This window comes from Montipora capricornis, chromosome 2 (assembly GCF_036669925.1).
Source record: "Montipora capricornis isolate CH-2021 chromosome 2, ASM3666992v2, whole genome shotgun sequence".
In the NCBI taxonomy this organism is placed as follows: domain Eukaryota; kingdom Metazoa; phylum Cnidaria; class Anthozoa; order Scleractinia; family Acroporidae; genus Montipora; species Montipora capricornis.
In genome coordinates, this window is record NC_090884.1 from 51433831 (window position 1) to 51448830 (window position 15000).

The 15000-nt window shown below is 39.6% G+C and overlaps 2 protein-coding genes across 6 annotated transcripts in view; both read right to left on the minus strand.

The window, feature by feature from the left end:
- Positions 1–5518: 5518 nt before the first annotated feature.
- Positions 5519–15000, minus strand: part of LOC138026330 (LIM/homeobox protein Lhx9-like) — a 24618-nt gene continuing 15136 nt past the window's right edge. For 3 of the 5 annotated variants that reach the window (XM_068873654.1, XM_068873670.1, XM_068873639.1), the window contains exon 4: positions 5519–6371. In XM_068873654.1, the coding sequence (XP_068729755.1) occupies positions 6046–6371 (326 nt within the window). In that variant the 3' untranslated portion in view covers positions 5519–6045. The remainder of the gene's footprint in view (positions 6372–15000) is intronic. The other 2 variants (XM_068873662.1, XM_068873647.1) reach the window with 1 other exon arrangement.
- The window catches only part of LOC138024120 (uncharacterized), a gene marked incomplete at its 5' end in the record, with an annotated part of 1671 nt that continues 1654 nt past the window's right edge, over positions 14984–15000 (minus strand). The window contains one exon of the mRNA XM_068871228.1: positions 14984–15000. This exon is cut by the window's right edge and continues 1654 nt beyond it. Within this exon, the coding sequence (XP_068727329.1) occupies positions 14984–15000 (17 nt within the window).

Below are 15000 nucleotides of genomic sequence, written 5' to 3' on the forward strand. Positions count from 1 at the left end.
GTTAAATAGTGCAGCCATAAACTAGTATTGTTGCATTGTAAACTTGTATGTATTGTTTTCATCAGAGGTACTGTAGACTTTAAGTCTTATTGTAAGCGTGTAATTGAAAAATTGAAATGAAATTAAAAAAAGTGCAAGGAAAAGTAAGATTGGCCAAATTATTGTAGGAAAACTAAAGGAACGCGAGGAAAAAGTTGCAGAAGCACCTTCTCCTGAAAACCTGATATGATTATATGGTGAGAAGGTCGATAATTCGGTCGCGCGCCAAGTGGTACGAACAAGGTGAAAAGAACACAAAATATTTTCTTAACGTAGAAAATCATAAAAGTTGTGTTAGGAGGTTGCTAAACTCAGATGGTGTAGAGATAACAGACGCGAATAACATATTGGAAGAAGTTCACAATTTTTATTCCGATCTTTATGACGAAAAGAGAGAGATTCAGACTGATGCTACTCACCAAAATTAAATGATGATATGAGGAAAACATGTGATGGCCAGTTAACATACTCTGAATGTTTTAAAGTCCCGGGAATGACGGACTCTCGAAAGAGTTTTATCATTTTTTTGGCCAGAGATTGGTAATTTGTTGGTAGACTCATTAAATTACTCTTATGATCACGGTGAACTATCTAACTCACATAAAGAAGCTGTTATAACCTTAATACAAAAAGGATAGGGACAGAAGACTGATTAAAAACTGGAGACCAATTTCTCTTGTAAATGTAGACGTAAAAATTGGCTCGAAGGCTATCGCAAAAAGATTAGAAAAGGTCCTACCATATGTAATACATCACGATCAAAATGCGCTGCATTTGTGAAAGGACGTGCAATTTTTGACGCGATTAGAACAATTAACGATATCATGGACTTTACGGAAATGAAGGGATGTAAAGGCATAATGTCTGCCATCGATTTTGAAAAGGATTCGACTCTCTTAGGTTAGACTTTCTTTTTAAATCTCTTGAAATTTTAGGCTTCGGTGCGTCCTTCATAACATGGATCAGGACATTTTACAAGAATATAACGAGTTGCGTGGTTAACAATGGCTTTTTCTCCCCATCCTTTCATGTTAAACGAGGAGTTCGCCAGGGTAATCCTTTACCGTCATCTCTTTTTATTATAGTTCTCGAATTGTTAGCAATTTCCAATCGCAGCAATCATCGAATACAAGGAATAACCGCAGGGGGGATTGAAATTAAACTAGTAAATTTTGCTGACGATATGACAACCTTTGTCCGAGACCAACAGTCTTATCTTACTGTTTTTAATATTGTTAATTTATTGGGGACACATACTGGCCTTAATTATAAGATTAACCACGATAAAACTGAGTCTCTCCTCCTTGGAGAGATTATTTTAGCTTAGAACTAGATGTTTGTGAATTTAAAAGACGTGTAAAAATTCTAGGTGTTTACTTCACTTATAATGCATCAATTGGCCGTTTTTATACTAGAGACGCATAATCCGTCCAGACGAATTATGCGTCACTCGTGTTATTAGCTGTCTAGTGTAAAGACGGGACGAACTATATAAGACGCATAATTCGTCTGGGACGAACTTGGGCAAACATTTTTTCTGCGTCTGTTAAATTCGTCTAGTATAAAGACGGGCACTAGACGCATAATGCGTCTGGACGAGCTTTCCAGTTTAGTGCGTCTTCGAAGACGCACTAAAGTAGATACTTCGTCCAGACGCATAATGCGTCTTGTGGCCGTCTTTATACTAGACGAATTTAACAGACGCAGAAAAAATGTTTGCCCAAGTTCGTCCCGGACGAATTATGCGTCTCTAGTATAAAAACGGTCAATGTTTTAGAAATTAAAGTTTCAATCAATTGAAAAATCATTAAAATCGGTAAAAAAATGGAGTTGGAGAGGTACGGTTTAAAGCTGATTGGAAAATTGCAGAGTATTAAATCGTTTACTTTACCTAAGATCTTGTATAAGCTGACGTAAATTTCAAGTCACAAAGAGTTTATTAAGAATATACATCCGTTGTTATTTTCTTTTGTCTGGAAAGGTAAAGATAAAGTTAAACGCGCGTTTGTATTTAAAAAAGGTGGACTTAAAATGCCTGACTTGATCTCGATGATCTCCGCTCAAAGAATCATGTGTATTAAGACGTATCTAACTCCATATGCAGTCAGTTGGAAGTATTTCTTGGATTTTCATCTAAGGAAGGTTGGTGGTAAATTTTTGTTCACTGCAATTTCAACTATTCCAAGTTATCTATAACCCTTCCAGAATTTTATAAAGAGTGCATCATGACATGGGCCTCCTTAATTTAAAACTGTATAAGCCCTTCCTCAGCCTCGGAGATTTATCAACAATTTTTATGGAACAATAGATTCATCTGCATCGAATCCCGCTCAGTTTACAACCAAAAGTTAATTGATGCGGGCTTTATAACTGTTCGGGAGTTCTTCTAATCACATGACAATTTTAAACAGCTTTGTTCCCACAACATGCACACCTCTCACCTATTGATCATTACTTTCTTTTTAGTCTCTTTAATGCCATCCCGGAGGAATGGCGTAGATTTTTAAAGACAAATGAAAACGCGGCTCCTTTACTCGATTATCATGTAGATTTGGATAGTTTTTCACTGCATCTTGGAGGGGAAAGGCTCGATGTTGAAAAGATCCAATCGAAACTATTGTATGAAACGTTTTCTTCTAAAATCTCATCTAACCCTACCTCTATGAAAAAATACAATGAAATGTTCAACACAGAGACGTTTGAATTAGACTGGGAAATAATATTTTCTTTGCCCTTTAAAATAACGTTGCATACAAAGTTAAGAGAATTTCAATATAAATACTTCATAGAATTTGTTATACAGACACAATGCTCTTCAAATTTGGTTTAGCCGATTCCCCTTATGTTATTCCTGTAATAAAGAACTGGAGACATTGGAACACTTCTTTTTTGACTCAAGTAAGGTTAGCACCTTTTGGAAGGAGTTGAACATTCTCCTCAAATCACAAAAGCTAATCTCTAAAAACTTCCACACTAAAGATATTTTATTTGGGCTTTTTTCTGCGGATACTGATGATGACAATATTCCGCTAGTTAACTACATTATACTTGAGAGCAAATACGTTATTTTTCGCTCAAAGTTAAGCAGAACCTTTTCCTACTGTTGCCCCATTAGAATCAAAATGCAAAACAACGCACCAAATCGAGCGTTTCATTGCGAGGAAAAATAACAAACTCCACTTCCATAATAAAAAATGGCATCACTTCTTACCTATAATAGAGCATGAGCTGTCACCTTCAACTCCCAACTTAAACTAATGTTGTAGTATTGTAATACTTTACATATGAACAAAAAATAATTTTCATACGAAAAACTTCGCACTTTGAGTTGTTTTGAAGAGGAGGCAGACACGAACTCGGAAGTGGCCCATACTGCTGTTAATATCACGATATTAATAAATGGCTAACTGTAACTTACATTATTGCGTTTGATCGAAGGAGAACGCGCCCTAATTTTGTTCAGATTGGGTAATTGTGTGGTCTTTCTCTGTAAAGAACACCAAAGAAGATTCTTTTGTTGTTTACATGGACTCTCGCACGCGTATTGATCTCGATTTGGTGACAGTCTCTTTTTGTCACATGCTTAGGGTTGGTTTTCGCCTGTGTCACGTTGCTTTTTTTTAGTTTTCTAGCTTGAAATCTTACGGAAATACAGGCTAAGTGACTTTCGAATGCACTTCAATAATCCGAGATTACTACTAGTAAAGGCATTCGAGGAACGCTAAGCGACCGTTCTATCCAGACAGTACACCTCCTTCCGCTCAAAAGCCGGGTAAGTAATCACTAACTGTCCTATCATCTTAATCGATTAACAACCAAATCGTATCCCGTAACAATTTGTCCTTGATCAAGCGATCTGTATGCGCCAGCATCAATGTGGACTTGTCCGTTAGACATGGGGTTTTTCCTCTAATATGTGAGAGGGCTGGGTGGTAATAAGTGTTCGTAAGTCGGGGCTGTACACCAGTGTCCCCGTGCTAGCGCCTTTTATCTCGGGTCCATCCAACCCGGCCGAGGCGTCGTAATAGACTCCAACACGACTCTTTCACATCTGCCGCTTGACGTCGCCCGCAGGGTTGCTTTTGCGTCGATGGAAAACTAAAATGATAGTTCAACTTTTGTCGTTGGATCCTATATGGGTTTAAAGTGGCCTCCACACGACAAACTTAAGTTGGCAAACTCGTGTTGGCAAACTCAAATTAGCGTGTGTGACTGAGACAACAACAGTTATCAAACATATTGGCAAACTGTTGGCGATAAATAGAACTTGTCTCTGTTCTCGCCAACTTTTTCACAAACGTTTTCATGTTGGTAAACTCGTATTTGACGCGTTAACGATTGGCAAACGTGAGTTTGCCAACACGAGTTTGCCAACTTTGTTTTGTCTTGTGAAGGCCGCTTAAGGCTGCGGAAACATTTTAGCCCGAGAATCGAGCTTGCTGCCCTGTATTCTTATTCACTGGTGTATTTACAAGTACAGCCTGCCGTAGGAAAGGGATCTGTCACATATAGTGTATTGGCCGACATTTTTCTCTCACTCAATACCTTGACGGAGGGGGAGAAGAGGAATCTGGAAGTAGCGAAGGATCGACGAGAGTAGTATAAAAGAATGGCGGGTTGAAATCCCGGCCTTAATCGTCATGGTACGACGCTCTGGCGAAGGGTCCAGAGATACCGCTACCGGTTTTATTTTTCAGGCGGTCTTCGTTTTGCGCATGCGCAGATACGATAGTGGTCCAATTTTAGATCATGTGAAAAACAACTAGCGAACGCGTTACCTGTCACCTTTTTGAAAGAAATGTACATATTTGAAGTGCGTGTTATAGACGAAACGTAGAAGTGATCTTCAGGCTTAACTGAGCAATCGTTCACGGGAACAAATGAGCCCAACAAATTGAACTGCTCCCAACTGTGTGGCTTCATAGCTCATGATCAGAAGAAGAGGGTCGCAGCGGTATCGCAGAGGTCATGGGTTCAAATCGCGTTGAAACCACCTGAATTATACAGTTAAGTGCGAGGAAAGCTTCTACATCTCGTCACCTTTTTACATATCTTGGTGACGTATGGCTCCTAAAAGTTCATCCAGTTATGCGGGAATCGACCTCAGTGATAATCCCAACAGTGAAACGCAAGTCAGCGGTGGAAATTCAGTTCAGGCGACAAATTTCAGTTCTCAGGATTTTTAGCAAAGTCGTTTTCATTGTAATTTTGTAATAGATGATGACACGGCTAAATCCAAACGTCAACGCAGAAAGTCATCGTGGAGAGAACTTGGAGATTTTCAGGATTTCAAAAGCAAGTTCCGGTTAATTATGGAAGTTCTTCGTACTCAAATCGCATGGAATCTGAAATCTGAACAGTTTAAGAAGCTTTTGAAGTAAAGTAGGGAAATAATACTGAGATGAAATATTCTGCGGGATGTTCCGGCTCGCAACTCCGTTCACTAGCTCGTGGTTTTCAGGGTCAGAACTGACTCGGATCAGAATCTTCTAAATAATTGAACCCTTCACAGTTTAACTAGGCAGGGATTAAACTTTCTTTTGATAACATAAAAGTTGGTTCAAGCTGTTCACCTAATTCGGTGTTGTAAATATAGAGAGTAGAAAAGCAATAGATAATACTTAACCAGTACAGTTCGTTTGAATTTGTTTCTTCGGGAGTATACAGTAAGCCGGCAACCTTTCTCTTGAAATAAACATTAAAGGCTTGTCTAAATCTCTGGATGTTAACGCCATACCAGAAAAACAATAAATATTTGAGGGCCACAACATAGTCAACCCAAAATGCTAAAATAATTAAAATTGAAGAAGTTGAATTGTGATGTTTCTTCGCGAATGTATAATCCATCAGGATTAATTGGATTCAAACTTAAAATTGCTTCCCTGCATGGCCTTTCGGTGATTCTGCCAAAACCACGGAGAAGTTTGCCGTTGACTAATTGATCCGGAGAAGATTGGACAGGGCCCTCCTTCGTCGCAAGATCTTGTATCCAAATGATCCTGTTCGTCAAACAATTCCGGCTTCTAAAATCGCGCTGACTGGCGAGGATTGGTCGTGTGACTCAGGCGACAAGTCTCGGGCCTGCGGATTACACACTGTCCTGCGGTATTTAGCGCGAGCATTCTGAAACCAAACCTGTAAAACTCGTTTCGAGAGTCCAGTCTTTTGTGATAGTTGTTTCAAGTCCTTTGCGTCAGGGTTGTGGTTCATTGCAAAGTAGGCTTTCATCGCCCTTAGTTGATGATTTTTAAACGATGTGCGCATGCGTTTCGGTTTGTTATCTCCATTGTGTTGTCCAAAAGGGCCTTCTGCATCAGAAATTGCAAAACCTACTAAAAAGAAAACAAAAAGATACAAAGCAAGATTAGAGTTAATTTTTAAAATGAATATCGCTTTAACTTGGGCATCAAGGGCCCATTTCGCTCCAGGAACAATAGATACAACAAAACTATTGGATGAAGATAAGTGTAACAGAAGAAGAAGAAGAAGAAGAAGAAGAAGAAGAAGAAGAAGAAGAAGAAGAAGAAGAAGAAGAAGAAGAAGAAGAACAAGATCGTTTCCCGTACTTCCCGGTTCCTTTAGTGTTTTCGTTGCAGATAGGCACGTATTATGTGCCGAAAATTTATTAGACTGAAATCAATGCTGATAAAACTCAAGTCGAACCAGGGAAGAGCCTTGTCGCCGAGAAATCCGGAAAATCCGCGTTTACCGTGCATGCCGAAAAATGATTGAAATGACATCAATGGCATCAAGGAATGACCGCTGATAATACTCAAGCCGAACCAGGGAAAAGCCTTGTGTCCGGGAAATCCGGAAAATCCGCCTTTTCCGTGCCTGCCGAAAAGTTCTTAGAATGAAATCAAATAATAATAATAATAATAATAATAATAATAATAATAATAATAATAATAATAATAATAATAATGAATGAAATCAAAGGCATTAAGGAATGACCGCTGATAAAGCTCAAGCCGAACCAGGGAAGAGCCTTGTGTCCGGGAAATCCGGAAAATCCGCCTTTTCCGTGCATGCCGAAAAGTTCTTAGAATGAAATCAAATAATAATAATAATAATAATAATAATAATAATAATAATAATAATAATAATAATAATGAATGAAATCAAAGGCATTAAGGAATGACCGCTGATAAAACTCAAGCCGAACCAGGGAAGAGCCTTGTGTCCGGGAAATCCGGAAAATCCGTGTTTTCCGTGTCTGCCGAAAAGTTCTTAGAATGAAATCAAATAATAATAATAATAATAATAATAGTAATGAAATCAAAGGCATTAAGGAATGACCGCTGATAAAACTCAAGCCGAACCAGGGAAGAAGCTTGTGTCCGGGAAATCCGGAAAATCCGTGTTTTCCGTTAATGCCGAAAAGTTCTTAGAATGAAATTAAATAATAATAATAATAATAATAATAAATGAAATCAAAGGCATTAAGGAATGACCGCTGATAAAACTCAAGCCGAACCAGGGAAGAAGCTTGTGTCCGGGAAATCCGGAAAATCCATCTTTTCCGTGCATGCCGAAAAGTTCTTAGAATGAAATCAAATAATAATAATAATAATAATAATAATAATAATAATAATAATAATAATAATAATAATAATAATGAATGAAATCAAAGGCATTAAGGAATGACCGCTGATAAAACTCAAGCCGAACCAGGAAAGAAGCTTGTGTCCGGGAAATCCGGAAAATCCGTGTTCTCCGTGCATGCCGAAAAGTTCTTGGAATGAAATCAAATAATAATAATAATAATAATAATAATAATAATAATAATAATAATAATAAATGAAATCAAAGGCATTAAGGAATGACCACTGATAAAACTCAAGCCGAACCAGGGAAGAAGCTTGTGTCCGGGAAATCCGGAAAATCCGTCTTTTCCGTGCATGCCGAAAAGTTCTTGGAATGAAATCAAATAATAATAATAATAATAATAATAATAATAACAAATGAAATCAAAGGCATTAAGGAATGACCGCTGATAAAACTCAAGCCGAACCAGAGAAGAAGCTTATGTCCGGGAAATCCGGAAAATCCGTCTTTTCCGTGCATGCCAAAAAAGTGATTGCACTGAAATCAATGGAATTAAGAATTCACTGCTGATAAAACTCAAGTCGAACCAGGGAAGAGCCTTCTCACCGGGAAATCCGGAAAATCCGTCTTTTCCGTGCATGCCAAAAAGTTATTCACACCACAGGTAAACAATTTTGGTGATTACGGAAAATACGGATTTTACGGATTTCCCGGAGATATGAATATTTAATGATTAAACTTGCAGTAACGATTGACTCCTGTCTGTGACAAACTTTTACTTGACCACGGAAAATACGGATTTCACGGATTTCCCGGAGATATGAATATTTAATGATTAAACTTGCAGTAACGACTGACTGCTGTCTATCACAAACTTTTACTTGACCACGGAAAATACGGATTTCACGGATTTCCCGGAGATATGAATATTTAATGTAATTCCATGTTAATATATTCTAATATAATATATTACTTTTCTTTTTTTCTGTAAGTATCTATATATATATATATATATATATATATATATATATATATATATATATATATATATATATATATATATATATATAGATACTTACAGAAAAAAATGATTAAACTTGCAGTAACGACTGACTGCTGTCTGTGACAAACTTTTACTTGACCACGGAAAATACGGATTTCACGGATTTCCCGGAGATATGAATATTTAATATATTCTAATATAATATATTACTTCTCTTTTTTTCTGTAAGTATCTATATATATATATATATATATATATAGATACTTACAGAAAAAAAGAGAAGTAATATATTATATTAGAATATATTAAATATTCATATCTCCGGGAAATCCGTGAAATCCGTATTTTCCGTGGTCAAGTAAAAGTTTGTCACAGACAGCAGTCAGTCGTTACTGCAAGTTTAATCATTAAATATTCATATCTCCGGGAAATCCGTGAAATCCGTATTTTCCGTGGTCAAGTAAAAGTTTGTGATAGACAGCAGTCAGTCGTTACTGCAAGTTTAATCATTAAATATTCATATCTCCGGGAAATCCGTAAAATCCATATTTTCCGTAATCACCAAAATTGTTTACCTGTGGTGTGAATAACGTTTTGGTATGCACGGAAAAGACGGATTTTCCGGATTTCCCGGTGAGATGGCTCTTCCCTGGTTCGACTTGAGTTTTATCAGCAGTGAATCCTTAATTCCATTGATTTCAGTGCAATCACTTTTTGACATGCACGGAAAAGGCGGATTTTCCGGATTTCCCGGGCACAAGTCTCTTCCCTGGTTCGGCTTGAGTTTTATCAGCGGTCATTCCTTAATGCCTTTGATTTCATTCATTATTATTATTATTATTATTATTATTATTATTATTATTATTATTATTATTATTTGATTTCATTCTAAGAACTTTTCGGCATGCACGGAAAAGACGGATTTTCCGGATTTCCCGGACACAAGCTTCTCTCCTGGTTCGGCTTGAGTTTTATCAGCGGTCATTCCTTAATGCCTTTGATTTCATTTATTATTATTATTATTATTATTATCATTATTATTTGATTTCATTCTAAGAACTTTTCGGCATGCACGGAAAACACGGATTTTCCGGATTTCCCGGACACAAGCTTCGTCCCTGGTTCGGCTTGAGTTTTATCAGCGGTCATTCCTTAATGCCTTTGATTTCATTATTATTATTATTATTATTATTATTATTATTATTATTATTATTTGATTTCATTCTAAGAACTTTTCGGCATGCACGGAAAACACGGATTTTCCGGATTTCCCGGACACAAGCTTCTTCCCTGGTTCGGCTTGAGTTTTATCAGCGGTCATTCCTTAATGCCTTTGATTTCATTATTATTATTATTATTATTATTATTATTATTATTATTATTATTTGATTTCATTCTAAGAACTTTTCGGCATGCACGGAAAACACGGATTTTCCGGATTTCCCGGACACAAGCTTCGTCCCTGGTTCGGCTTGAGTTTTATCAGCGGTCATTCCTTAATGCCTTTGATTTCATTATTATTATTATTATTATTATTATTATTATTTGATTTCATTCTAAGAACTGTTCGGCATGCACGAAAAAGGCGGAGTTTCCGGATTTCCCGGACACAAGGCCTTTCACTGGTTCGGCTTGAGTATTATCTGCGGTCATTCCTTAATAACATTGATTTCAGTTCAATGACTTTTTGGCATGCACGGAAAAGGCGGATTTTCCGGATTTCCCGGGCACAAGTTTCTTTCCTGGTTCGGCTTGAGTTTTATCAGCAGTCAAGCCTTCATGTTACGATTTTAGTCAAACAGCTTTCGGCGTGCACAGAAAACGCGGATTTTCCAGATTTCCCGGACACGTGGTGCTTCACTGGTTTAGCTTAATTTTTGGGCTCATCCTCGGTGTAAAAATCTGTGAAAATCACAGATGACGTAGCACAAAGGAAAACAAAAGAGCAAAAAAACATCAAACAACAACCTAACCCTACCACGAGCTAACAAAACAAAGAAAGAGTTTCACAGGTTTTTACACCGAGGTAATGAAACCCAATTTTTGCAGCAAAGAAGCAGAAATACACAAGATTTTAGTCAACCAAATGTTCAACATACGCAGAAAAGGACGGTTTTTGCGGACACAGTTACTTGTTAGTGGCTTGTTAGGACGAATAGTGTAACTCATTTTAATTGATGACAGAAATTTTGCTCTTTTGCATGGATGTCGTCTTCGTTGCCAGAGATCTGATAACTTTTCAATATCCAGTAACACGTTGCTAAGATTACAAGCATGTGTCACTCAGCCTGATCTCAGTGACGTGAACAAAGGAGGAAGGATTGCCATAAGCAACATCCTAAATGCATTCCTGTTAAAATTTAGTCCTAAATCACTGCACAAAATGTGTCAGGTTTCCCGGTTGTTTCTGTGAATTATTGTCAACAAAGAGAGCTATTACCCGTTTACGATAACAGCCTTGATTGCATTGTTTGTGCTTTGGATTTCCTTGATTAGATGGCGAGTTTATCTCGGAAAAGTGTTAAATCGCAAAAACCATGCTGGGTCAACAGGAGTGGCTCGACTGAGTAAACAAGCCAAGCGATCGTATCGATGTTGTGTTTCATTGACTTGATCTGTTATTTCTTTGGGTTTCCCGTGGGAAACACAATCATTGTGCGGGATTGGTAGTCAAACGTACTTAAGGTACAAAAATAGAAACGCCCCTTTTCACACCCATTCGACAGTTACATGATGTGTGACACCTATTTGACGACAAGTTGCAAGTGAACACATGACAAAGAAATAGTAAACTCTCGTGCATCGTTGATCATTATTATCACGGGCAGCGCTTTCAAATTTATGTGTCAACATTTCACTGCTTTGATCCACTATATAAGAGACGCAATCATTTTACAACATCTGAGCTACAGGAGAAAATGCAGCGCACAAGACAACCGTGCCGACAGCTAAATAGTGAAGGGATAAAGAGCGCTGCACTGTGTTATCTCTTACCAGTTATCAGCGGAAGGTGCAGCATCATAAGCGCAAAATGTATTTTTAAAGCAAAAGATAAAGATTTGGGCAGGGCGTGGACTTCTATTTGCAGCAAACGTGATTCATGCGACAATGCTATTTCAGGTCAGTATTTATTGGAATACCTTTGTTTCCGAGGAAATTTGGAAAACATTTTAAGTATCAAAAATGAAATTGAACGCATTTGACTGTGCTGTGTTTCAGGTATCCACAACGCAGCGTTTTTCTTTAGCGCCATTTCGAGCCAAGAGAAGAAACACTGTTGCATCAACGAAGAAACAGACGATGAGAGTAGTTCTGGCGATGACATTCCAAGTTCCATGACGCAACAGTGGCTCGAAGGGAACTTGACGAGTATAAACAAATCACTGTGCCCCGCAATCTCATACTGGGTTGCGTTGACTACAATAAATGGCGCCCCTGCCAGCCCAATTTCGGTTCACAAGGCCCTGCTAAATTGCGGACTGGATGTCACAGCAACCCAGGTAACGAATGTCGTATCTTTCTTTGAGAGCTCTCCTTGAGATGTGTCTAGCAATCCAATGTAAAGCGAGATAAAAAGAAAAGGAACAAGCACAATCACAGTGCTGCAGGTAGCAAAACAAATCGTGAAAATGTTCTGAGACATTGTCCCATTTAATTTGTATTCGACAGGTGCAGTTCCAGGATGGAAAGGAATCTCCAGCCACGGCAGAACTTTACAAAGTGTTCAAAGATCATAAAAATCCTTTCATGCGAGACCTTGTGAGATCATCTTACAAACACTCCTACAGAGACGAGGCCAGGAAGCTGATCGGTGAGGATTGCTTATGCACCCAGGAGTTAGACGATTGTGGCAGTGAAAACGTCGTGCGAGTGACCCTGGTTAATCAGAAGTTTCACGCGTCCTTGCTGAAAGCAATCGAACGTCTGACCGCGGCAAAGCTACAACTGGACAAATTTGGCTTCGAGTCCAACACGGCGACGTCGCAGGCGTCCACCAGCCAGCCACCGTGCGACGACGAAAAGATGCTGTCAAATAAACTCGCGATCCTGGTTAACGATATAGCAATCGCCATGGGAAAACTTGGCTATGCTACCTACAGAGGAAAAATCTACAAGAAAGATCCCAGATCCACGTTCACGTTTTCATACAAGTGCGAGACAAGGGCTTTCGTAAACACCTTGGCCACCAATGAGCAGTTTAAGTCGCGGATGCTTCCGCAGATGAAGAAAATCATTGACCTGTTGTCGGATCCTTATTGTGAGCTGTTTCGACCACTAACCGTGGATTACGATCTCATCGAAGTGAACAACGGCGCTTGCTGGTCATTGAAAGGAAGGAATTTCGTCGAGGACGCCATCGAAGAACACCAAATAGGCAAGGTATCACCCAGAGCGTTTTGCCCGTACGAGCCAAACCAAATTCCCGACGCAAAATACTTTCGCCAGATTTTGGAAAACAGTCTCACTCCTGACGACGTATGTGGCTTCTGCGAAGAGTTTGTCAAACTCCTAAACTACAATAAGAAAAAACACAAGGACAAGGTGTTGTGTCTAGTCGGAGACGCTAACAGCGGCAAAACAAGCCTGTTTTTCCCGATCCTCAGCCTCGTACATCACGGAAACGTAGCCACGGTTACCAAACAGCGTGCCTTTAATAAATCGATGATTACGCCATTCACCGAGGTCATATTCTTGGACGAGGCTACAGAATCAACCCTAGATATCGACGACTGGAAAACGTTGACACAGGGTGGTTATTCCGCACACGACGTGAAGTATCAGAGGGCAAAATCTTTCATCAACCGCTGTCCCATGTTGATAACTTGTCAGAAAAAGCTCGACTTTGGACCGTCTGATCAACCCGCCATGGACAGAAGGCTCAGCACGTACCAGTTCAAGAGACTGGCGAACCCCACAAAACGTGCGGCTACTTGGTTGAAAAAGCACCCAATGGAATGCCTGATCTGGGCAACACGAAAAGCCCAAGAGACACAACATCGTGAAACCGACGAGGAGGACCAATCAGAAACAGACGAAGAGCGTTCGTTGTACGAAGACGGTGCCTTAAAGCAGAGCGAGAAAGAAGCACTACAGTCGGTATCGTTGGAGGAGGTAATGACCGAGAACACCGCGCCAGTTCCTGTAGAGGACCAAGACGAGCAAAGCGACTCGGAAGCTTCAGATAGCCAGTCAGATGCCAGTCACGCGGGTGACGTCTTGTACGCCCTTGAGGAACATCTCAGAGGCCTGCAGCCAGATAGCCTTCGTCACAGGCAGGTATTGCACATGCTCCAGACCGAGAGGGCCAAGAGGCACAGAGCGGAAGAGGACAGAAAGGAGCAGCACAAACGGCGCAAGACCCTGCTCAGAACTAAGGGCGTGTCCACTCAGAACGCGGAACTCATCTCCTCGAATCCCGAAGAACCGTTGCCTAGTGCAGTCACGAGGGAACTGGACCGATATGAGGAGGAGCAAAGGCAAGCCCGAGAGCATAAACGCCGAGAGGCTGCGAGAATAGCATTCGAAAACGCTTGGGTCCGGACGACGGAAATAGAGCTCAAGGAGTGCTATGACAAATTGCGAACGAGCGACGAACCTTCCGTTCGCGCCAACCTTAAGGCCTACATGCGAATGCTGTCCGAAAATCTCAAAGATCATCATATGTCGCTGGGCACGTATGGCACCGCCGAGGCCTTGGCCGAGCGGAAGCGAATATGCACGGCACTCGGCCTGTTGAGTGAGAACAAGCAACACCTCGTCACGAATGTCTGGGAAAGGTTGCCGGTCATCACTTCTGAGGAAGACACAGCTCCCGAGCAAGGTGTTGGCCAAGATCTCCAAGACGAGAACGAAGACGAGGACGAGGAAGCCATATTCATAACTCCCGTCCCAAGTACTCGGGCAGATTGCAGCAGGAAACGGAAGAGACACTCAAACAGTCAGGGCGCGAGTAATGCGGCGTTCAGGACAAACGCGATAACAAAGTACTTCAATAAAAAGAAAAGCGTTAGTCAATAAAGTAGACGTGATATAAATGTCTGAGTAATGATTTTTAATGTCTGAGAACCTGAAACATTACACTTTTTTTTGCAAGCGTCAAAGTTCAAAAGTTTTTTTCTAAAGTTCATTCAATGAAGTAGACGTGATATTAATGTCTGAGTAATGATTTCTTTTTTTCGTATTTCGTTCATGTTTGAGAATCTGAAAAGTTCAAAAGTTTTTTCTAAAGTTCATTCAATAAAATAGACGTGATATAAATGTCTGAGTAATGATTTTTAATGTCTGAGAAAAACTGAAACATAACACTTTTTTGCCAGCGTCAAAGTTCATTCAATAAAGTAAACGTGATACATGTATAATTAGTCCAAAATTTTTTTTGAAAGTTCATTCATTCTAGAGAAACTTAATTG